Source organism: Phlebotomus papatasi, chromosome 3, assembly GCF_024763615.1.
Source record: "Phlebotomus papatasi isolate M1 chromosome 3, Ppap_2.1, whole genome shotgun sequence".
In the NCBI taxonomy this organism is placed as follows: Eukaryota; Metazoa; Arthropoda; class Insecta; order Diptera; family Psychodidae; genus Phlebotomus; species Phlebotomus papatasi.
The window spans coordinates 86,620,228-86,646,872 of NC_077224.1; the positions used below are offsets into that span (position 1 = coordinate 86,620,228).

The 26,645-nt window shown below is 33.3% G+C and overlaps 1 protein-coding gene across 3 annotated transcripts in view; it reads right to left on the reverse strand.

Annotated features, from left to right (window-relative positions):
• The window catches only part of LOC129806188 (runt-related transcription factor 1), an 89,156-nt gene that overhangs the window by 20,420 nt on the left and 42,091 nt on the right, over positions 1-26,645 (reverse strand). For all 3 annotated transcript variants that reach the window (XM_055854589.1, XM_055854590.1, XM_055854588.1), the window contains exon 4: positions 5,119-5,319. In XM_055854589.1, coding sequence (XP_055710564.1) covers positions 5,119-5,319 — 201 coding nt within the window. The remainder of the gene's footprint in view (positions 1-5,118; positions 5,320-26,645) is intronic.

The window sequence follows — 26,645 nt, forward strand, 5'->3', positions numbered from 1 at the left end:
TCTCCATGTCTTTTGCGATATGTACTACTCACTCTATCAGAAAAAATCGCCTTAAGAATCTAGAAATTCTTGCAGCCTTTTCCAGGAGATTTTCTCCTTATCAGCTGCTAACTGCTGTTCTAACTATTTCTCCTGGTACTTAAGGATCTTTGTCATCCTTGTTAATATGATTTCACTGCACAAAACCACCAAATTCATTCACAAAATCAACTTGTCCAAGATTTCATAAAACTTGTTTTAAAGCAACGCGAAATTAAATCACTTTTCTATCCTTTTTAAATGTAATATTTCACAAATATTTTTTATTCACTTTTTAAATGGATGTATGTCCTTCGATTTTCACTGCGGACTTAACAATATTAGGTGAGATTCTTAACAATCTCACCTACTATTCACAAATTATGCCGAATAATCAAGCAAAATACTTTGACATTTTCCTAGCAACTTCCATAAGAAACAGAGAAACTAACAACTACCGTGTCAACGTTATGAATATCACGCATGTAATACATTTTTTAAATTCTTCCTGCAAGTCACTCTTTGATTGTTTTATAACGAGTTTTGCATTTTTAACTTCTGAAATAATCATAAAATTAAGTTTAATAATATTTTTATCGAAAATTTAAATATTTAGTTGATTTATTATCAAGCTTTTAAGGAGGTGTCTCACATTCCACACTGCTTTGTCCAACTTTCCAAACTGTCTCGCTTTAAGCAAATGACCATAATTAAAAGTGAAGTGCAATCATTCCCATACAAGATGAGTAAATAGATTTTCATGAAATAATAATATTTTATAAAGAAATTAGTGAATTTCTGGCTGTTTACATTTTGCTCTAAAACGGGCGCTTCGCAAATTAATATTTCACGAGTGATCCAATTAAAAGACCATTTGAGCCAATTAGCGAACAGACGATCCACTTAGTGAATGCTAACTTATTTCAGTATTATCATTATTTTATAAATTTTCTTGATTGTTTTTGATATTTTTTTATATTGTTTCTGAATGAAACAGTGAGTAATTCTATGGATTTAGAAGAAGTAAAAAAGAATTTTATCAGTCCAAAAACAAGCGTTTAAGTAGCACTCTTCGAAAAACGATCCAGTTACCCCACCTTACTATACTAAATTTAGTCAGAAGAATTTAATTTTACCAATGGTTCAGGCTCAGACACTATCTCTGAGGTGAATTTAAGAGGATTTATTAATCAACAAGATTGCAGAAGTTGTGATTACGAAAGAATCACTGCAAACATTGGCAAATAGAACAGCGAAAGGGCAAATAGCGCAATTCCTTACTCAATTTACCACTATTTTGAGAGTAAATATTAAAAGAACATATGATTTCGATAGACGAAGAGGGTAAAAAAACACCCTCTGAAATTTTTATATTAAACCAAGAGGAAATCCATCATTATTCTTTTTCGTATGCAAATCATTTGGAAGCATATGTTGGATGAAACATCTTGGAGAAAAAAAGTCCTAACGAGACAAGAAGAAAAAATCAATTGTGATTTTCCTTCTCGTCAATCCTGTCAGCTATATTCTTGCTTTTTTTTATTAATTTCCACGAGTGAAATTTAATTTGGGGCAAATCGCAGACGAGACAGCATGAAAATTCTTGAGAGAACATTTGGTGAGCAATAAAAGTGGCATTATTGGTGCGACACACAATCAATATAAATTTTCAGGGCATTTAAAATGAAATCAACCCCTCATTATTGGGCGAACAAGCCAGAAAATCACAAATTGTCTATACATTTTGCCAATGAGACATATGCGAGAGGGGTGCTGACAAAAAAAAAGTTTAAATAGGACGTATATCTGGAGGGGGGTCCCTGGAAAAGTGTCAATTTCTATTCAATAATGCCTACATCGTGTTTTATTTACCCATTTTTCCACCCTCGCACCCCTTCGAACTTTTCGCACATACACATTCTCTGCACACAATTTTGCCCTTACAGTCGTCTTTTGAGATGGTACCTACAACCCCTCTTTGTCGCACAAACATCATACATTTCCACCCCCATCCACAGCCCTTTTCCTTTTGCACCACCTCCTGTTAGGAAAATTCAGGGAGCCCCTGCAATGTGACGCTGTCGCCAGAGGAAGAGACACCACGCAGGGAGGCAATTTGTAGGCAACACAAAGAGGCAGGAAAGGTGTCATTACATCCTTTGCCCCATCCTCATTTGTGGCACCTCTTAATTTTATTTTCTTTCTCCCTTTTTTCCACCACGGCGCTACATTTGAAAACCTTGGAAAGTATATGTTTAAAATGTGGCAAAGAACACATTTCACAAGGTTGTACGAAATACGGAATGTGAAAATTGTGAAAGAAGATTTCTTTCTGGATTTTTAAGGACAAACTGGCTGATAACTTTATAAGTTACATTGTACACTTAAGAATTGTAAAAGAAAGGGTTTGATGAACTGAAGCTGAGAAAAATAGCACAAGAATACCGTACGAATACCTTAAATTTTTAGTACAATTTTGCAAAGGGAAAATTAAGAAGTTATGATGGATAAGGGCAATTTAATTTATAATTTAAAGTGATTTGGAGTCAAATTTCATGTTAATTACAGAACAAAATAGTTTTTCTTATACTGATTTACATTACATACTTCGTACTGATCATTTCGACTTTTCAACTTGTCACCGTTCGTTCCCCAGAATAAACGGTAAAAGAAAACGACTTTCGGTCTTCAGTGGCCCCAAAATTGACCCAAGCTTTTTCAATTATGTTCGAATACGTTTTGGATAAAGCCCAGATAGACATTTTGTCCATACATACCGTAAAGATCATAAGTTTGTTACGATCTTACGGTGCTCAATTTTAGTGAGAGAGGCTTTAAAAAATTATTGTAAATATTTCTTTAAAAATAATAGTTTTTGATTCTATGGTTGTTACTCTTTCTAAATTATAGGTTTGAAAAAATTTTAATTTTTCATTACTAATAATATTAATTTTAAAAAATAGAGCAACACTTCATCGATCAAAAGTTTGTTACGGGGTACAATACAATCAAGATATCGGCCGGGCCAAGAAACGCTATCAAATCCAAATAATTGGATTTTGGTTATTAACATCTTTTAATAAGATTATGAATGTTTTCATGGATTCTTTTGGTAAAAAAGTGATTACTTTGTAAGATCGTATGAAGGATTCTTTCCGTACAAAAGTAAATCTTGAAAAATTCGAAAATCGATTTGAAGATCCAAAAAGAGACTTTCTTACTTCTCAATACTTTCGCAAGGTGGCGGAAGTTGCATTCTGTTCGAATTTCGAAGTCTTCAAGTGTCAGAATGTAACTGTCTTCAAATGTTGTGAGGAAAAAAAACAGAACAACAACGTTTACTGGTCTTGCCCCAGTATTTAGTCACACCATAATCACTGAGTAACTCTTTTTCCAGCTTTTTAGTGCAATATTTCATAAATTTTCTTCACCTTGTTCGAAAATTTAGTATGAAAATTCGAAATTGAATTTGAATTCTTCGAACATTAACACTTTTTGTGTAAATGTAGTTCCATTTACCTTTTATCCAAGACACTATTGGAGAATTAAAATCTACTTCTGTTTGGGCTCATTATATTGTTTATTTCAAACAAATAGAGTTCAGTAGGGGAATTCTGTAACGATATGATAATGTCATATGACAAACTTTTGTGGTAAATTCCCGAGCAGGGTAACATTAAAGCCCAGTGAACATGGAATGGCTATTTCACTGAGCTTTATGAAGCTTATAGTAACTGATATCAATCGGTTTTGCGATTAGTTCTTCCCAATTTAGCACACAAAAACTTTTAAAGTTGTCATATGGCATTGTCATATTGTTACAGAATACCCCTACAGGAGACGTGTTTACCGTGCGTTGAACTTCGTGAAGACGCAGGACATCATAAAGAGATTCTGTAATGCCGAATCAAGACCAGAAATTGACGAGTTTTATGGAAAATTACGGTCTGCAATCAGAAAAGTGATCAAGGTCTATGAAGGGGAAGTAGAACTCTCCATCCCAAAAACCCCGACCTCTTAACCATTGAAAATCTTTGGTCCCTTATAAATCAAAATCGCCGCTCAGAATCCTCATACTTGGAAGGATTTGAAGCAGATTATCTTCGAAGCCTGACTTATTTTTACAGAAGACGAGTGCAAAAAACATTCACTTGCCATGCCTGAACGACCTGCTGAATTATATCACAAGAACGCTGCGAATACTAAATATTAGTATTCGCAACTAGACCGCAACAAACTTTTGGTCGATGAAATGTTGCATTATTTTTTAAATTATTTTTTAGTAATGAAAAATTCAAAAATTATTTTAATTTCAATTTTAATTTTCAATAATTCAACTGTTTTAAAAAACAACTTATTTTAAAAACTTTAATAGAAAGAAAGTATGAAGTAACAAATGCATACAACGTGTATAAATTAAGATTTAATCAATATTAGAGAAAATAATCAAACTGGACCGGAAATCAGACTGGATTTAACCTTTGATCCGAAGATCTGAATGATAACAGATAATTTTAAAAATATTTAAAAGAATATATACAGGGCATATTAAGAAATTAATTATGTATAATCTTTTAAAGTAAAAATATTATACAATTTTTTTTTCAACGAGTAAATATTTTGAAAACATTTTCTCTTTGTATAATACCGTTTCTAAACAAATCCTACCATTGCTCACAGTTTAATTTGAGTCTAAAAATTTCCCAGTCAGAAAAAGGAAGGCATAACCTTGTAAAAAAAATAATAGGACTAATAATAATGGGATTTTCATGTAATATTTGTCTGTGTCTATCAGATAAAATATTCTCATGACGTATGAATTAATACTAGAAAATGTGTAAGAGATGTGTCGAAGAACACATTCTAGAAGAATGCATAAGACAGAAAATGCGTGGATTGCGAAATATAAAACATTTAGAGATTTTGATAGTCAATTGTAGAAATTTGAAGGACAAAGAACATCTCAGACACTCAGACAGTTTCCATAGCAGAAAAGCCAGATTAAGATGAAAATTCTTCGGCAAAGGAAGGTTGTGGAGAACAAAATCTGTACACTTATGCCCTCCCCAATGCCTTTAGGAGAAAATCACTCAGACTTACCTGACAGCTTAAATGGAAGACCACCCATTAAGGGATCTGGTGCAAATCTCTGTGGACCAAATGCAAATGGATGGAAGCCTTGGTGACGCACTTTGGAACGTGGCTCTCTTGGACCATCAACAGTCACCTTAATTGCTTTCGTATAAGTGGCAATTTGCATTGGAACAGTTGATATCACAATTGTGAGAGTGAAGCTTTTGCCTGAAATTGCAAAAATAAAAAAGAAAACCTTTCAGTACAAATTGAAAATTTCCAAGATAGAAAAATTAAAGGAGAAGCACAAATTGATTAGAAAAATCTCTCCGGGTCAAAAGTTCAAAAGTCAGTTGGAAATATTTCAATTTTATTTTGGCAAATACACACAAAATAAAATCAGTCAATTTGGCGAATTGGAATCAATAAACTTGGCCGACAACGACAACCCCAAAATATCATAAATTGCATCCCACCACTCCTGTTTATTGTTTATTCTTCCTCTGCCTGAAAAATCTCACTGAACTTCCCCGCGACCCCGAGCACTCCAAGAAGGAAAAGTCGGAAAAACAATGACTTGAGAAGACTCGTAAATATTTACTGATTTTATCATATTGCTGCTATTTTTGCCCCTGCTGTAATCCTCCCCCCAAAAACCTTCTTCACTCGCTTCTTGCTCCTTCAGGCAACTTCCGCTACTTCCTTGAGAGATACCCAAGAAGCATAACTTCTGCCTCAAGGAACTAAATATATTTAAGTGACATAGCAATGGTCTCTTAAAAAGCTGACGAAATTAATAAAATGGGGATATAAGACCTTATAGGGTGAAGTGGGGCACCTTTGATTTGGAGCGAAGTTAAAAATCGGAATTTTTATCCTATTTTTAATCATAATTGAGCCTTATCATAATTTAATTCGTGGGGCTAAATTAAATCATGATAAGGTCCAGTTTCATTTAAAAATTGGAGAAAAAGCTCAATTTCAAAGCTGTCCCAATTAAAAAGTGCCCCACTTACCCCTAAGTAGAATTTTATAATATAAACACCATTAACACTGTGTACAAGTAACTAGTACAATGGCCTAAAGAAATCTGGTAAGTCCAGCTAGATTGCAAAATATATCACATCTCAAACATTAATTTATTATTATTATAGTTATAGTTTATTTATTTATTTTATTTCCGATCTTTTGTAATTAGGCTATTTTTGCGCCGGAGCCATTTAGAAACATTTTCATTTTTTACTGGCGTTAAATGGATTTTTCATTAAAAAAATGAATATTTTACTGACCAAGATTGTTTTTTGCATTGATAAACTACCTCAAGATATTGCATAAATCCCTGCAAAAGCAGGTGAACTGCGTATATTTGGGACAGCTTGTAATATCGGACACTTTGAGGGCAAAATTGGGCACTACAAGTAAATTGATTAAAATTTCGGATCATTTTCCAATATTTAATTGAATAATGTATCTTATCTAAATATTTGTTCTTCCTTTTAAATATTATTTGAATTATGCCCAACGCACAATATTTTTTGTTTTGTAAACACGTGTTTGACATTTCAATGAGAGTGAATGAAACAAAGATCTAGTCACCTCCTTCTCTCTTATAGGAATTTTTGAAAACATGTTTACAAATAAAAGTTATTGTGCGTTGGGCATTAAAGTTGCTTCAGCGTGAGGAGTTGCTTATGAGAAGTATGACAGAACCTTGTGTTTACTTTAGTCTTATTTAGCTGTAATGAATACTTTTTCTTCGATATTTTTGAGTCATATTATTAAATATTCATTGAATATTGTGTTAATAGTCATTTGTTCGTTAAACTTGGTGTGAAATAATCCCTTTTTCGTGTGGGAAATGGATAATTTTGCCAGGGATTCACTAATGAGGTGACACATGTATTATCGGACAGATATTTTTTTTGACATTCTGTGAAAATTAAGTTTTCTGATGATTAGATTGTATAAATGCCTAGAGAAACAACAGGGAATCATATCAATATTATTTAAACTAATAACATTGATAGGTGTTTATATGCACTTTGTCCCAAATTTCAGGCAATTTCCCTATAATTATTTTTTGGATATAATTGTTTTTTTTCATAATTTAACTTTTACAAATTCGCATCAAGTTAGTCATTTGGAATAAGTCACTGTTCAAAGGATATTCGAAAGAGTTCAAATCTGCTCAAATCGGTTGAGGAATACGCTTCCTAGAATCTTTAAATTGACCTTGAGAAACAGTTTGAACAAGAAGTTAATAGAGGTCATTGATGTACAAAAAAGTCTACCTACATGACCGGAAAAACATGTTTTAGAACAGAACGAAATGGAGTAGAAGTAGAGTGAGAATTTAAAAAAAAAAATGTTGAAAATGTTGACTTGTGGTATGGTTTCTCGAAGGCACCGTGTATCTATCTTTAATCATTTAACTTCTAGATCTGCTATTGACCATACGAATAAACGGACAAATATGTAGAAAGGCCAAAAATATGTCAAAAATAAATCCCTGGGATGCTCACCAATTGTTACATTTGCTGACCAATTATTACATTACTGATCATCTTTTATTTTATACTGAGTACATTTTCTTTTTTACTGATCAAGTTTTATTTTTTTTACTGATTACTCATTTATTTTTTTACTGACCGTTTTGAATTTTTTTGCTGACTAACTGCTTTTACTGCTTCAACTCAAAAAGAGAGCAGTTATATAATTCACTTTTTTTTCAGCTTGTGACACGGCTAGAGGCTAAAAGGTAAGAGATATCGACTTCCGGACTTCGACGACTCTCCCACAAGTCAACATTTTTTCTTCCCCCCCCCCACCTCCCTCTTACCCCTACAAAACCCTGTTTTGTTTTTTTGTTTATTCCGAAAACGTCTCCAGTGTTTTTTTTTTCATTTTCGAAATTGTTTTAAAGAAGGCAAATATTTCGCCTTTCGACACCTATGTTTGAAAACCATTTCGATATCGAATTTTCAAAGATCAAAGTTTAATTACTTTGGATGGCCTATTTTTCAATCAATTTGCTTAAATTTGGTTTTTTTGAAAAATCTTGAAATTTCCAACCCAACTGCATCGATCTTAATCGGTAATGAATCGCTAATATACCCGTGATTCTCAAATATTTTTCAAAATTCAATTTAATCGGTAGGAAACGGTATGGAGAGGAAAGTGGCCGGCCTTTGAATGCCGGCCCTTCGAAAACAATTCTATTTAGCAATTATATTTTCTATTTATGTGAAAACTATCCTGTATTATGCGAAAACAATTGTATTTAGGAATTCTTTATAAAATTCTACAAAACGATAAATTGTGAAGAAAATGTTTCTTGGGTAGGTTTAAAGGGAAAATGAAGTAACATCCGCCGCCGCCAAATCCACACGCGAAACAATCTAACCATTTGTCATCCCTTGATAATTCAAGGGTGGTGAGAACACAGAGATATCCCAGAATATTTTGCCATACGAAAAAAAAACAAGGTTGAAATCTTCATTGTTTAAGCATTAGGAAGAGAATTTCCTCTTTCAGACATACAGAAGCAAGGGAAGAAAAAAACAGAAACGCCTCGCAAATCGTGAAGACAGAAGGAAAATCTCCTGCAAGAAAAGCCTCACAGTGTTGAAAGTACATAGTCAAAGGAAAATCTCTTCAAAGAGGGCTTTTCGGATCCCAATCTAAATCCCCATAAATCTACTCATAGATTATCATGCTCTGTTTTCTGTGATTATTGAGAGATTTTCCTGTGCCTAATCGTCTGATCCTTCTTCCCTCATGTGTTTAGTGGGAAAAACATCTCATTCCACCACCAACATCTCGTAAAACATGACAAATTGTATTCTTTGACATGACTCTGTGGGGGTGATTTAATGTTTTTCCACCACCGGAGGCAACGTGAAAACAATTAAATCAGAAGCAGGAAAATCTGCCTCCGCATTTGATGCTCATTTTGATGCCTCGAGGCCCCAAAATCACTCACTTTTGCACCCCTTAGCCTTTTGTCAATTGTGACTGGAGCTAAATATGTCAGAGGTTTAATTTTTTTGGGGAGACTAAGAACCATATTGTTATAAATAGAATGTAATTAGTAGGGTTAGGTAAATATTAAGGATAAATATTGCAGGTTTTTGGCAATGAAATACTTTGCTGTCGCTTTGTCAGTTTTGCAAACAAAGACACTAACCATTCCCGCCAAAATACGTTAGTCTTATTCTATCTTTCTCAAACCTATGCATTTTTATCGCTATTCCAAGAACATAAAAATAATTCAAGGATATTACGTTAAAATACGAAAATTAAAAAAAAAAAAAGGAACTGAGATGTTTGATAATGAGAGGATTGTGTCTCGGCTTAATAGTATCAAGACAGGCGAAATCGTTAAGAATTTAGTTTTACTACATTTCCAAATTACTTTTTACACATACAAGGTAAGATTCTGGGGATAATGCTTAAACTTAACCAGTAACTGTAAATGTAACTCAATCCTTATAATTCTGAGAATTGGAATAAACTGTAGAACTTAAGTTTGTGTCTCTGCTAAATAATATAGAGATTGCCAGATTTTGATCTAACGCAAGCTTAAAAATTGCGAGTTCAAAGCAAAAGACGAAACTTTAACAATAGAGGGAAATAGGGCACCATTAAATTTGGCCATCTTCGAAATAGAGTTGTTTTTCTAATTTTTAAATAGAACTAGAGCGTCCCAAGATGCAATTCAGCTCAAAAAAACCAATTGTGAATTTTATGACCAGCCTAATTTCCATTTAAAAACAGGAGAAAAAACCCTATTCCAAAGGTACCTCAATAAAAAAGATGCACCACTTCCCCCTACCAAACTCGGACCTTAGGACATTTTAGCAAGAGAAACAATAAGGATATCCAGAAACTAGTGAATAATTAACTTATATTCTAGTTAGTATTTCTTAAACATAAACCAAAGAGCGTTATTCTAGAAAACCCATAAAAGTTCGTTTAGATTTTAGAAAATAAATGTAAAAATAAGAATGCGATAAGCTTAGGCAAATGGCAAGGAGCATATGAAAACATGGGGCCCAGACCAAAATCTAGAAAGCTAGAAGATCCAGAATCTGAAAACACCAAAATCTCAAACAACAAACTCACGAAATTCAAAATCCCTGAAAGCCAAAATCCCAAATGGGTTAAAATCCTGAAAACCCAAATTCCGAAAAGCCAAAATACCAAGACCAACATCCCGGAATAGCTAAAAGCCCGAACACCAAAAACCTGAAAAGTAAAATACTGAACGGGTCAAAATCCCGAAAACCAAAATCCCGAAAAGCAAAAATCTCGAAAAATAAAATCCCGAAAAACAAAATCCCGGAAGGGCCAAGATCCCGAAAACCGAATTCCTGAAAAGCTAAAATACTAAATAGCGAAAATTCTGTAAAGTCAAAATACTGAACAGGTGAAAACCCTGAGAGCGCATATCCCGAAAAGCAAAAATCCCGAACACCAAAATCCCAAAAAACAAAATCCAGGAAGAGGCAAGATCCCGAACACCAAAATCCTGAAAAGCTAAAATACTAAATCGCGAAAATTCTGTAAAGTCAAAATAATGAATGTGTCGAAATCCCGAAAACCAAAATCCCGGAAGGACTAAGATCCCGAACACCAAAATCCTGAAAATCTCAAATACTAAATAGTGAAGATCCTCTCTGTAAAGTCAAAGCAATGAATGGGTCAATATTCCGAAAGCCTAAATCCCGAAAAGCTAAAATCCTGAAAAGTCAAAATCCCGGAAGGGCTAAAATCCAGAACACCAAAATCCAGAAAGGTCAAAATACTGAATGGGTGAAGAATCCGAAAGCGCAAATCCCGAAAAGCAAAAATCTCGAAAAATAAAATCCCGAAAAACATAATCCCGGAAGGGCCAAGATCCCGAACACTGGAATCCTGAAAAGCTAAAATACTAAATAGCGAAAATTCTGTAAAGTCAAAATAATTAATGTGTCAAAATCCCGAAAGCTAAAATCCCCAAAATTAAAATCCCGAAAACCAAAAGCCTGGAAGAGCTAAAGTCACGATAATTAAAATCCTGAAAGGTTAAAACACTAAATGAGTCAATATCCCGAAGGTCTAAATCCCGAAAAGCTAAAATCCCGAAAACCAAAATCCCGGAAGAGCGAAAGTCTCGAACACCAAAATCCTGGACGGCTAAAATACTAAATAGCCAAAATCCTGAAAAAAGTCAAATTACTGAAGTTGCCAAAATCCCGAAAAGCTAAAATTCCGAAAACTAAAATCTTGAAAACCTAATTCCCGAAATCCTAAATCTCGAAAAACAAAAATCCCAAAAACAAAAATCTCAAAACTTCTCCCCAACTTCTGCACAGTAAGCGTCTGCTTGAGGCTGTTTCGGAAAATGTTTCTACAAATTATCGCTTTCTGGATTTTGGCGTTGTGGACTTTGGCCCATTCGGAATATTGGCCTTTTCAAGATTTTGACATCCAGGCTATAGGGATTTTGGGCGATATCACAAAGCACAATATTCCGGAAAGTATTCTTTATATACTTTATTTCTCTTCTCAAATCAAATCGGTAAAAAAACCTTTTAAATCCAAGGTGTAAATATTAAGAACTTTTTTATTTATGCATTAAATAGGCTTTTGTGCTGTGTGTCTTGGCTTACTGGAAATTTTCTACAAGATTTTCGATCCCAGTTTGCTGTTATTACAACTGGCCGAATTTAAATTTAGAATGTTATTCTAAATGGTAGAATTATAAACTTGAATATTCAAAAGGCCTTTTATCTAAAACAAATAAAATTGTTGTGTAAAATTGTAGGGGAAGACTTTCAGACTTCCCAGACATTCTGGCTTCAAACACTTTATATTTTTCCCATATTTCTTAAAAAAAAATATGGGAAAAATGTAATATGTTCGAAGGCAGAGTGTGTGCAAAATCTGAAAGCATTTCCCTAGTTCCAAAAATATCCTTCGAAAATATCCTTCCCTGAAACATAAGCCAATGCATTTTCCTTTGAAATATCGCACAATAAAATTCAGAGTTCAGAGATGAATAAAAGAAATAATAAATTATTCTATTTGAACATCTTTCAACCACATTGCTCAATGCGAAAGAATTTTCTGGTGAGATATAAAACACTGGCTTCTTTTTTGGGTGAAAAATAAAATATATTGGTCCATGAAGTGGGAGCCAAAAAAGGCACCACTGAATGCACATATTTAGTGGTGAGAGAAAAGTTAAATTTATTTATTCAACAAAATGACCACATTTGAGAAAAGATGGTGTGCTTTTGCGCCATTTCGAGCATTTTTGAGGCCTCACAAATCTCTCATTCTCCCAGAATACAATTCCCTCCCTCATGGACTTTTGCTCCTTTTGCTGGCCCAGGAAAACTTTCCTCCTCAGACAACCAAAGCCATGGAAAATCCATGGGTTTGGAGGAAAAAGCCAGAACCCCATTCTCAGATGGGGATGAAACTATAAATTTTAATGGTGGAGAAAATTTTATACAAAAGTTCCCGAGGAACGCGATACAAGGAATTCACTTATACTTTGAACATTATGCTCCCCCTTGCCCAGAAAACCCCTCAAGCCACATTTTTTTCGAGCTTTTGGCCAAATGCCGAAAAGACAAAACCCAATCCAAGGAATATGCTGGATGTCAGAATCCAAAAATTCTGCCAAGAAGAAAATTGAATATTCCATCGATAGCAATAGATATGCCCAATTTGACATGGTTTTCAGCTGGGAAAAGTTATTTAAGCATTTGTCAATGTGTCACGAGCAATCCTTAACTTTAACATCTTCCATTTCATTTCCATGAACAGTCAAAAGTCTCCCTATTTTTCCGACCGAAAAATTCATCCCTTCCATTTGTCGATATGTGTCCGGAAAGTTATTTTCCAAACCGAGGGAGGTGTAGAGAAAATTGTGAGTGGAAAAGTTTTAAAATATACAAAATATTTTGGAAAATACTCACACATTCTTCACAGTTTTCCATAATAAGTGATGAAATATGCAAATATTTAAATGTTTTTCTAGCACAGAGTTGTTGTGTGTTTTGGTTGCAGAAGAAGTTATCAATATCTAGACATTATTAACGTTTTTTGACAAAAAAAAACATGGAAAATAATATTAGGAATATTTAAAACAGAAAACAGGGAAGATTTTCAGGCTTTCCAAACACTGTGGCTTCGAATACTTCATATGCCGTACTTAGAGAATTTTACAAGATGACTACAGAGAAGAAAATATTAGCTGGGGCATCACTATAAAATTTTAGAAAAGCATATAAAATCTTAGTGAAAAGTCTTTAATTGAAAACTTAAAAAATATTTGACATGTCCTTAAGATAAACTACTTAATTATTAAGGGCTTTTACGAACGCCTTAATTAAGTTCTTAGCGTTAAGGATGAGTCACGTTATATAATTTTTGGATAGAAGTAGGTGATGTCAGATCCATCCCCCCCCTTCTGCCATTCTAGTATACCTGCAAAAATTGTTTTCTCAATAAGTCAGACCCTATAGCATCGTTCGATCTCAAATTTTAGTATGTTACAGCTGGGTCTAAGACCTTTCGATTAAAAAAAATGTAAGCCCCCTCGACCGAGGTAGAAAGGATCAAAAATTTAATTTTCAAATGGTTATATCTCCGGTTCTAATTTTTTTTTTATTTATTTTAAACACTCGAGCCCAATTACAGTAGACTCTCACTCAATCGGCTCTTTTTCAATCGGGCGAAAAATTTTGTTGATAATTTTCACGTTTAATTATGAAGCTAATTCGCTCAAATTCGCTGTAGTTCTCCCTATTTTATCGTGATCCTTTATAATTGAGCGCTTTGTGTGGAATTTACAAAGGCTTTGACGCCCAATTCTATCGCTAAACCGGATGACATTTTGCACCATATTCCCGATTGAGAGAGAGTCTACTGTATTGGAATATGAAAAATTTTGGTGTTTCGGAAAGATCTTGTGGAGTACTACAACATTTATGACATCCCTATTTAATTAATTATTGTTTTAATTGAAGGTCCGATTAATCGAAAAATCGATTTTCGAAATTTTGATATCGAATAGTTTGAAAACTAGGCCATGCTTTATCTATAAATTTTAGTATACTGTAGCTGAGCTCGGGACCTTTCCAACGGTGGGTCGCACTCCTCTCTCAATGTTCCTAGACCCGAGTTATAATCGAAAATGTCTTGACCGGACCATATTTTCGGTCTTTATGAAGCTATTTCGAATAAATTTTAGTATATCGTATTTGAGATCGAGATCTTTATAACGATGGGTCCCATTCGTCTCTACTTTAACTCACTGTATTCCGACCCTTACTATATCCAAATGCACCGGATTCTGTTTTTAATGTTTAATAATCTATTATAAGATAATGTTTATTAAGCGTACCAGGTTTTGCTAAGTGCTCGAACTAAGTGCTCTACATACTAAAGAAAATTGTGTCCATATTGAAGCAAATTCTCTACGCTAGTGTAGGCAAAAACTCTTCAATATGGACATATTTTCCTCTAGTGTGTAGAGGTCATTAACCGATTCAAACCGATTTATAAATCACTCAAAATATTCCACAAAGTAGTTTAAATTGGTTCATAACCGGTTTACTATCGGTAAATAACCGATTTATAAATCACTTAAAATATTTCCTAAAACATTTTAGGAGTAATAGAATTTCGGATATAAACTAGTTATGTTTTATAAATCCGATTATTACCGGTTCAAAACCTAATGAAATTGGTTCAGTTTTATCGGAAATTTTAAGATCTTTTCAACGAGTCCGAACATGAAACCACTCGCTTGATAAATGTGCTCTCTAGAGAATGTATAACTTTTGACCTTGGAGAGGCGTTGTTAGGAATAATTTAACGATATCTTTGTACATGTTCGAATGTCCGCCTGGATATTATCTAAAATATATCAAAAATCGCACGACGCGTTTTCGAACAAACCGAAAAAACATGCTTTTGTAAGGGAAGGAGAGTTTTAGGGGAAAATGAAGAGTATGGAATGTTAATGATCCCAGGGTCGACTTATAAGGAGGGTCCCCAGAAAGTGCTACGTCTCTATCTCTAACCCTTTAGCGTTGTAACTGACGGACAGACAGACGGATGGAAAGACAGACGGACAAACATGGTTTCTCAGAAATCGTCTGAAACGGTATGATTTGTTAACGCAAAAGTGGTGGGAGGTGGTGGGAGGGGGGGAGGGGGGAGGTAGAAATTTTCGGACGTGAAAAGATCGAGGGATTATCAGCAATTGTCATAATTTTATTTATTTTTTTATTTATTGTGCTTACACTCCAGTCCTTTTCATGTAATTATATGTTTTTTGTTTATGCGGCCACCGCCGTCTTAGCGTTGATGACAAACCTCCGGAGTTAAAACGGTGGAAAACTCCTTCACAGGTTGTATATGCCAATCATTCATAGCATACATATAGATAACGAATAAGTTACCACAATTACTGATCCGAACGACGAACTCATAAAATCGCTGATATGAATGATCAGAGTATAAGAGATTCCAACTTAAACTCTAACTAATTACAGATAAATGGTAAATTTGTTCTAGAACAAGGTACTCACCCCTGTAAGCAGTATCATAATACGTTCCTTGGTTAGGATATAGAGAACTGTGGCCTAGCAACTTATTTATTGTAATACTCTTCCCGTAATTATTTAACCAATGAACTTTATAAAAGTTTAGTTACTTTAACAAACTTATCCAATCAACACACTTCAGTTGCAAAATATTGCAATTTCTCTTAGAAATAATTAAGGCATATGATCAAATATCAAGTTTTTAACGATTATCAAACAAGGCAATATCTTGAAGTTAAGACAATCCACCAAATTTAATAAAGCGAGGCAATGCAAATAAGTAGGACATCTTTGCATGTTGAATTTCTGCTTGGATGACATTAGTGTCGTGACACGTAATTACAATCTGCCTGAGACGATTGTTTACACACATGTTACACTCTCCTTTCGCCACCCAGTCCCCCCCAAAACCCGACTCATAAATAGAAAGGGGGGTTTGTGCAAAATGAAAGGCACACAAACATGAGGCACCTTTCAAGTGAGATATGTCATGATGAAACATCCACATAAATTCTAGATTGAATTTACATAGTTCCCATGTGTACACATCTAGAGAGATCCTACCTTCACCCACTTGACTCAATCCCTGCACCTTAACCTTATTTGCCAAACTAGCCTTACTTCCCCTGGAAAACACTTTCTGTGCTGTAAGAGCAATAATTTACCACGAAAAGCAGTAATTATTGCATTTATAAATCATATTTTCTGCATCAATAATTTCCCATAGTCCATCTTTAATTGGACTTTATAGCCTTGGTGGCAATCCAATTAATCCTCACGAGGTATTAGAAGTTACCCTTTAAGTCACACTATCCAACCAGAAAACTTTGCGTATATAAAACTCCACCAAAAACTTACAACCTCTAAATGTGATGAATAAAATTATTAAAATTAATGATTGCAATAAACTCAAGTACAATCTCACATATTTCATCGTTAAGTAAGAAGATGAGGAGCAAATTTTGCGGATAGGATTCTTGTGAGGCATTTCCAGGGCTTAAATTTGAGAGGGTATTAATTATCCTTGTTTGTGTTTTAACTCTCATCCACCCACATTTTCTTCCATCTATCTCATTTTATTCCTCGCAGCCAAAGGTTCAAAACCCTTTCTAAGGGCCCTCTTTGCCAAATGAATCTCCCTCGCAAATTTTCTTCATCGTCTACCACCCTTGTTAAAAAAGCAAGGTCCATCAACTTTGCCGGAGTGTTGTACTAAGTTTTGTTTTTAAAATCAACTTTTAAACATGCAAAAGATATAAGAAGTTCGTTAAAGTTCGTAAAATAAGTCCTTAATAAGTACTTATTAACTCCTTAATTAAGGATTTCTTTACCGGGGATTGTAGTGGCATCTGGTGCCAAAAAGTGAAAACTGGAATAGAGAATGCGATGAACACATCGTCGGTTGCATCGACCACAATCGTATCTGCATTTCTTTTCTGTCAGCATTTTACGTAAGATGCGACATCTGTACTATACCGTAGTTTGCACCAAATCGGAAGTTCGTATCTCTTACCGTTTCGCCTCTAGATATTTAATAAATTTACGGATAGAAAAGAATATTTAAAAACGATTGGTAATTTACAGGTGTTACAGGTACTTAACCGATTCAGTATCAATTGTGACCGATGGAATCAGGTTGAAAATTTCAAGACCTTTCCAAAAAATCCAAATTTATCCAAATCGATTGAAAAACAGACCGTCTAAAGTAGTAAAAATTTTCCTTCAAAAATTCAAGATGGTGATCCTTTTTTGTCATAGGTATATTCGGACGAAATGTTCGCCTGGAATAACTGTAAAACATATCCAAATATAAAAGAAATCGTAGGAGTTGTTTACAAGAAAAAGCAAAACATGATTTTGGAGGCAATGGATGGGTCACCGAAGACTGAAAGTTGATATATCTTACCATTTAAGCTCTGAACGGTGATAAGTTGAAAAAGTCGATTAAATAACTGCTCTCTGTTTGAGTTCGAGCAGTAAAATGTTATTGAATAAATCAAGGTTCTCCCTTTAGTTCCAACAAGTCTTTCCTTTCATACCCTCAAGTTGTGATAAGGAAACACAAATTGACAGCAGCAGTCCCATATTCTGTTAAATCTTCCCTTTAACGCATTATCCGGAAGTGTATACTACCAAAAAGACTCCCAAATTACGATAAATGCCATTTAAGTCCGGAGAAATCAAATTATTAGATTATTGTAGAAAGTAAACAAAGCAGATTTGACAACTGATCATCTATGAAGGAAGTTGCCGTCGCCTATTGAAAAGCAATGGCGACAGGTGGTAAATCAATTTTGGAATATTACCACTTTCCGCCATGGCTCCTTTTTGTCATTTTTACATAAAAATAATATAAAATGAAATATTAACTAACTAAATACAAATTTTATGTAATTACCGAATGTAATTAAATGTTCAATAGACGAATTATTTATCCAAAATCGGAAATTTTGTTCGATAAAAGTTTCATGACACTTGGCATATTTGGTAAGAAATACTGGATTCCATTAACTTGATTAAAATTTTGCTCTAAAGATTAATCAAACACTCAAATTCAAAACAAAAAATAGTGTTTTGCGACTCCATAAGTAGCAGTAGTAGAGATACAAATAACTTTACGACTAAGTTATTTCATAAAAAATGGAATAATTGCGATTTCAATGTAAGTGGCGAAAAGTGGAGCACTGGGGAAAAGTGATGATTCCACCCTATGACTAGTTTTTTCAATTAATACTCTGATAAAATATTTCGTAAACGTAAACAGAAAAGTAACAAGATATTTGGCTTCCACAAAATTCATTAAATTCTTGTAAAGGTTTCCTCAAAATCCGGTTTTCATGAGAATTTCTCAATAGATGGCGCTGCAAAATAGATAGTTCACTCTGTCATTTTTATCTCTATCTCTCAACAAAATGGTTTTGGAATATTTCCCGTGAAATTATTTATCAATTTGGGGGAAATAATAATCTAGATTTTCATCGTGTATATTATTGTGGGTATTATACGCCGGTATGCTGTCTGTAAGAAATGGTTAATAAAGACCATTTCCGACAAAACATATAGCCAAACAACTCGTTACTTTTCTATATGGGGCAACGAGATTTATAAAACTTTTACGAGCGATTTTTATGAGAGTATATACATATATGATGATCAGATTTTTAAAAATGTGATATTTCTCTTAAAGATGTTAAAAAGTACTCATACCATTGCAGTTATCCGGCTTATTTAAGTGCAATATTTAATTTTGCGATGTTTTCTCCGATATATGGTGTACAACTTATTGAAACCATTCCTCCCTTGTTGATTCGTCCATATTCCCATTCAATTTCGCTTGTCTTGAAGCTTTAAACTCTCCAATGCTTGTGCGCTTTTGTGTAGATTGGAGTGGTTTCATTATTATAAATTTTGGTGCTCCTTTGGGGGTGTTTTAAGCTAATTAATATTTTGGCAATTTTGGTATTTACAGCTCCTGTGAACTCTCATGAAAAATCATTTTGCCTTTTACCAAAAACTAAGCAACAAAAAAAGCTTCATCTCAAAAATATTCTCCGGACGAGAGACTAATATTGTATAGGATAAAATTTGAGAATCTCACATACAAAATGTATAATTAAAAATTCCATACTTTCTTCCTTTGCGTCTTTCCATCTCCCTGCGTCCATGTCTCTAAAAAGGCGAAAAATCACTAAGCTTTTCATGTTTCCATCTCAAGAGTTCAATGAAAAATTCCTCCGTTTTAGCTCTTTGACTTCTCGTTTTTTTTTGCTGCTGCTTTCAGTACCCAATAAGAGCTTTTGGTGTTTTAATTCTGAACATTCCAACTTATGCTCTGACTCTTGTTAATGTAGAATCGCACATCAAATAGTGAAATAAGCAAAATATTTCCATTATTATTCTCTCTATGGAGATATCTCTTCTTGCGTCCTTACTCCCAAACATTCTTTTCTTGTTAATTCCAAGTATCACATTTTGGACGATTTTCTCTTGAACCGAAAAAAGTTTGCCAACAAGAAAAGTCACATCGAGTCGAAAAGTCTCGTTTTCTATCTTGACTCTGTGACATGAAATTGATTCCTTTTTCTTCATTGCTCGAACTCAGGGGAGAGACCAATATGTAAATTCTTAGAATTTGAGTTACTAGAAGATTGTTTCAAAAATTAGTCTTGGTCATTTCGATTTTTGACCGCTTTCCGTCTTACTCTATTATACGGATTTCAGACCTATGGCTTAACCTTATGGCCTAACTGCTCTAATTTCTTATCAATCACGATTTTTGTTTTGTAAAAATTTAACTTAGGATTGGATTGCTCAAAAACCAATAAAACTACTAGCTATTTAGGATTTGACACCTTCGAGAACTAGGCGAAGCGTCTAATCCGAAGACCGTTTTACCATTTCAGTCTGTTTATCCGGTTATCCTTTCATTCTAATTTTCCATTTTAGTTTTTCAGTCTTCTGATTTCCTTTGTCCCTTTTTGGTTTTCTTTTTCGTTTTCTGATTTTCAATTTCCGTCTTAAGTTTATTTTTTTATTTTTTATGTTTTAATGTTTTGTCTTTTATTGTTTATCCGGTTTTTTGATTTATCTTTTTGTTATTTTACCTTTCTTATTTCTTAATCCTGCTTTGCGATTCGTCATGCTTTTCATTTTTTATTTTTTTTTTATTTTCTCGTCTTTTGTCCTTCTCAATTGTTTTGTTTTTGTTTTTCTTCCTTAAAGTTTTTTTATTTTATATTTTCTTCATTTTTTTGTTATTTTTTGGTTTTCATTTGATCAATGATATTTTTTCTATTTTTCCATTTTTTTGTTTTTCGTTTCTTTCGTAACCGTTTTTTCGTATATATTTTTTCAATAAATTTAAAAGATAGAGAGATATTCATTTTAGAACTTAATTGAATTATGAATAAATAAATATATTTTCCTCTTTTTAAGTCCTTATGGTATTTTACCATTTCAAATATTTTCCATTATTCTGTTTTTCCGTTTCTAATTATTTCCATTTTTCTGTTTATCCTTTTATTTCCTAGTTTTTTAGTTTTACCATTTTTCCATTTTTAGCTTTTTTCATCACTCCGTTTATTCTTCGTCTTGTTGTATTGTTATTTTCATTTATTTTTCTAGTTATCAAGTATTTCTTTATAGCAATTTATTTTTATTTTTTTCAATTTTACTATTTGATCATTTGAACGTAAACATTCTCTATCTTATATTTTTTAAAGTTAAAATTCAATCGCTCCTGTCCTTTCATTCCTTCTGATTTGATCGAGATTAAACGAGTGCATCAGTATGATCGAAACAGTAATGAATCGATGTAATACCGGCAATTGATTCACTTTGCTCTAAATTAATTTCTTTTATTTGCTACATTATTACGCTGAGGTTGGAAGCCTAACTCTTAAGAAGTATCGATTTCCTATTTGTAGTAATCAGCGGTAAAGTGGCGAATATGTGAACTTACATTTTTAGACTCCTCATCGATTTTCGAATAGGTTTGACTGGACTTTGAAATGGCTTTGTCTCTTCGAAAGGTTATTAATTACATTACTAAACAGATCCAATCCCTTTGTTAATTAATAAAACCTTCCCGATTTGAGAGCTCTCTCCGGTTGAGATTTTTTCTGTACCGATTCGAAGGTATTATAGGAGAGAACTTACTTAAAAAAAATCCGTTGGACGTTTAAATCGATGAATTTCACAACAGTGAGCAAGGTCACGAAAAGGACATTAATTTTAATAAAATTGTGATTGAAACGTTCTGCCATTCTGATATTCCCAAAAAGTACACAAAAATTCACTTTTTGCAGCATTCGTTTACACACTGTTCGAATACTATTTATACCGAAATTCGAAATGACAGAACAATCAGCGCTAAAGCGGCGAGTACGTGAATTTACACTTTACCTTCCGGTAGATTTTCGAATAGGTTTGGCTTGGCTTTGGAGTGACTTTGTCTCTTCGCAAGATTATTGAACGGAGACATTGTTGATTATGTTGACCTTGTTGACGATTGAAGTGTGAATAATACCGAAAATTCGAAATAGGAATGGAAGATCAAGCAGCGCTAAAGCGGCAAATACGTCAACTTGTGTTTTAGACTACCCATCGATTTTCGAATATGTTTGGCTTTGTCTCTTCGAAAGGGTATTACTTAATTTACAAATGAACTAGTTTAAATTGGTTGTAATCGATCTGATATGTTCGAGCACTCTGCGAATTTTCCTGCACCATTTCTTTACTTTCTTTGAAACACTCTCTTCAATGTTCCCAGTTGGGATTCGGTGAAAAGTCTCGTTGAGAGAGTTCAATTCTTTTGGTGACTTCTTAACCATAACTTCCATCCCAGACCAGTCCCATTCCTCCCCAATTTCAGTGTTCGATTTTATCCATTGATTCTCCTGATGTGTCTCCTTTTTTCCCTTGCCTCCTCCATTCTGGGAGTTCGTGTCGTTTTCCATCCATCTCAAGCTCACCCCCTCAGGGATGAAATTGCCAGAGAAGCCAGGGAGGAAGAGGCAAAATAATAAAACATAAAAATCAAGTGTTGTTGTGCTGTCTGAGTCAGTTCTTTTTTTTTTTGAGGAGTGTGAGACTTGAATTTGCGATGGTTGAAAGAAGAACAGAATTTAAGAAACGAAGCGTATCAAGAGCGTTGCTTAGCAATTACTGTCTTCCCATTGTCACCCATTGTATTCCTCTTGAATCCACTTCTGATTCTTCATCATCTGCACACAGCAGATTCCTCCTCCAGGAATCTCCTTTTGCCTCAGCCAACCACCTCCACCATCAATCACCCAAGGAGAATGAATTAGAAAGTTTCAAATGAAATGGTTGCACACTCGAACAAAATTTCAAGGAGGACGTTGAAATTAAATTATTCATTTTCAAAAATTACTGAAAACTTTAACGAAATTTTAAACATAAGCCGAAAACCTTAAGGGAGAAGTTGAATCAATATCAATCATATTGATGAATGGAAGAATACTTTCGGGGAAGTGGATACGTTGATTTGAATTTTTGTCACCCATCCAGAGAGATACCAAGCAGCCACCCACAAAGAAATCCAGAAAAAGGAAATAAAAAGATTAATCAACCCATGAACGTGATGAAATTCAAAGGAATCTCTCCTCGACATTCCTCAGCTACCATTTCTAATCTAGTTTTTCTTTTCTCTGGTTATTTGTTTTCATAAGAAAAAGGAATTCGGTTCAAGAAAATTTAAAGGTTCTAAAAATAGTGATAATCAATTTTTATAAATTAAATAAAAGATTTAATAATGGAAGATTTTATTGAATTTTAAGAGAAGTGAAAAATTAATAGCTAGTACGGTACTTAATAATCGAAACAATTTACTTTGACACTTCTCACACTTCTATTACCGCTCATGACCACTCCGAAAATGCCCCCATAAGAGCAATGATTCTTACACGAAACATTCTAATTCAATTCAAGTATATATATTTTTTTAAACTCTGCTTATACCGCAAGTCATTAATAAATATAAAACTTTTAAACAATATGTTTCGCGAAATGTTTGAAAACTAGGAAAGAATGGTTAAAAAAAATTATATACGAAAATATTAACAAGAATGTTAAAATAAAACATCTCAGACAAAGAGAGCATTTTATAATATGTATTTTACGTCGTCGATCTTTATTTTTTTCTTTGTAAAAACACAAAACAATTCTAAAATTTATAAGTAGATTTTCTGAAAGTATAATTTAGTTATTAAATAATCGACCGATATAAAGTTTTTTATTGGTAAATCATTATAAGTACATTTTTCTTACTTTTAAGTGCAAAATTCCTTGGAATCAAGAGGAAAAACACATATAAAATACTTCCTAACTTTTTTCGTGAATATTTGTGAAATCGTTTTGAGAATAGTTTGTCAAATCGGTAAACAACATCCTTTTCACAAAATTTAAACAAAATCCAATTGCTCGTTTAACAAGAATGTTTTCAGAGTACTGCGGGCGGGCTTATGAAATTGTCATAAATCGTATAGCCCACAAACAAGTTCGTGAAAATTTTTACCTTTTTTCACAAAGATTGTTTGTACTTTTCTGTTTTAATACTAAAACTCTACGAGCAAACGACAAAATTTTACGAACATTTTTCTGAAAGGCCAAAAACCAGAATTTATTTTTCTATTTTTTAACATAATAAAAGAATATTTAATTCTATTTATTTATTTATTATTATGTTTTTTTTAGAAAAAAACTCAAGTTTTGGAGGACAAGATTTTTCAGAGTTAGTTAACCTCAAATCAAAAAACTAAAGATTTCCTGTTAGCTGATGAGTTAAGTTTGTCTTTGAACGAAGAATTTAGTTTTTTCTTGGTCGCAGTTTAGAGTAAAGGCTCATAATTTTGTCCAGTCTGCTTATAAGCATCGATGTTTCAAATTTGAAGTGCGATATTTTCAACACTAATTGACTTTTTTTGTTACTCTCTTTTCAGAAGGGTTGTTTAGAAACTTGACAAGCTATTTATCGTCTTATTTTTACTGAAATTAGTTTTAATACGTTTAAAAATGAATTGATATGTAGAGGTGAATTTGGTTCTTATTTTGGACAACTTGTTTATTAATTTGGCCAACTTGGCTGTAAATTTGGACAGCTAATCCGCCTCAACAGAATGCCCATTGTTCTTACCAAGTCCTCTTCCTGTTCATATAAGGGAAACGCTGAATATCATGAGAAGCCCGGCAACTTTCCATATCATTCATTAAAGTGAGTTGACTTCGGTACACGAAGTACGCGCGGATTTGTGCATTCCTTGGCCTTTCCGGGAGCCTTTCAAGGCTTTTCTCACCACATCTCATTCGTAGAGATGATACTCCTTTGTTTCTCCAGGCATTTGTCCAACCTAGTCATCACAAAAGCTAAAACTTCCCGAAATTTCGTGAGAAAAACACCTGTCCAAAATAAGGATTATCACCTCACTGGTGAATCTCTTAGAAAATTGCCCATTTTACACGAAAAATCTAATTCACAAGGCAAATCTCATTTCAGATCAAATGTACAAATCACCACTAACGTGAATCAACACAATATTCAATGAATATTCAATAATATCACTCAAAAAAAGCGAAGAAACATTGTTAGTACAGTAGAGTTCCTCAAATTTGAACGACGGTTGAGTTCAAAATGTAAAATTTGAGGTTATGTAAAGAAAGTTTTGCGTGGAGTCTTAAGGTGTCTACACATTGGGAGCAATTTTCGTCAAAAATTGCGTTTTTGACAGAAATTTGACGTTTCCCCCTACAACGCTGCAGGGAATTTCCTTCAAAAAAGCAATTTTTGACAAAAATTGCTCCCAATGTGTAGAGGCCATTAATTAGAACCATTTTTCTCTTTTGTTTCCTCAATATTATCGTATTATATTAATTTCCTCAACAAATTTCATTTCTTTAACAATAAATTGCATTGATATATTCCCTAATGTTATCTTTCTTAATTGACGGAAAGTGCATTTTACATGAATTCCGTAACGTTTTTGAAAATATCGTTCAAATTTGAGGAGTGAGAAATGTCATCTACACCCCCCAAATGTTCTAATTTGAGGAACTCTACTGTACTTCATCACAGCCAAATAAGACTGAAATAAACACGAAGTTCAGTCATATTTCTTGTAAACAATTGGTCACACTGAATTTTCAACAAAGCAATTTCAACTCAAATCATATTCAAAATTTAACTTATTTAGTGTTAAAATCTTCCAAAAAGAACAAATATTTAGATGGAATTAATTATTCATCAAACATTGGATTAAAAATTCATAATTTTAATCAATTTATTTTTAGTGTCCAATTTTATTCTCAAAGTGTCCAAAATAAGAAACTGGACAAAATTATGAACCTTTCCCCTACTCGTTTATTTTTATGAGTGGTAGATAAACTTTTTTTCAATTTTTTGAATAGAGTAGATAGAGAGTAGATTTAATTTTTGAATAGATGTAGATTAATGTTAAAGTAGAGCTAAGATCCTGATAATTGTACAGTACACTCTCGCTCAATTGGTTCTTTTTTAATCGGGCGAAAAATTTTGTTGACAATTTTCACGTTTAATCATGAAGCAAATTTGCTCAAATTCGCTGTAGTTGGGCCTTTTGGCCATGTAAGCACTTTTGGCCACCTAATCAAACGAATCAGAAAACCATATTTGATTTTGTATTGATTTGATTAATTCTAAGTTATTAAAAGAAATTCTCGACAAGGTAAACAATCAGTAAAAAAAAACATGGGATTCTTAAGAAACTTGTTAATGTTAAGAGAAATTGTTTTGCATTATTTCAAAGTTTTGATGAAAATATTTGATGTTATTCAATGAAAGTCCATTTCTTAATTAACTAAATTTTATTGTGATATCATCCTTGATAAGATTTTCTAACAAATTAAATGAAAATCGGATGTGGCTAAAAGAGCTTACTTTTTTCGGCTGTGTAAATACTTTTGGCCATTCATTATGATTTCATTCATCATGATTTCAGTAAAACCAATCGTGACTTTTGACTGATTTTTACATCAAATAGAAAATGTGCAAAAAATCGTTTAAAATACCCTAATAATCACATAAAATTGGTGTTAAATAAGAATAGGACTTGTGCTGTGTATTTGTCAAAGTTTCCGAGAACTATTTCTTCTGTTATTTTATTAAAATTCTATTGGAAACAAATGGCCAAAAGTGCTTACAAAGTGGCCAAAAGTACTGAAACAAGCATAGTTGCATAAAATGTATTTTTCACTAAAGTATTCAAAAAATGTTGGGAATTCTCTTGAATTATTAGGAAGACACGGCTTTAAGGTATCTTTGTACAAAATTTCATTTTATTTGAATAAAGATTATAAAAATTATAAGCACATGAAACCTTAAAGTGGCGAAAAGTACTTACTCCACCCTAGTTCCTCTTATTTTATCATGATTCTTTATAATTGAGCGCTATT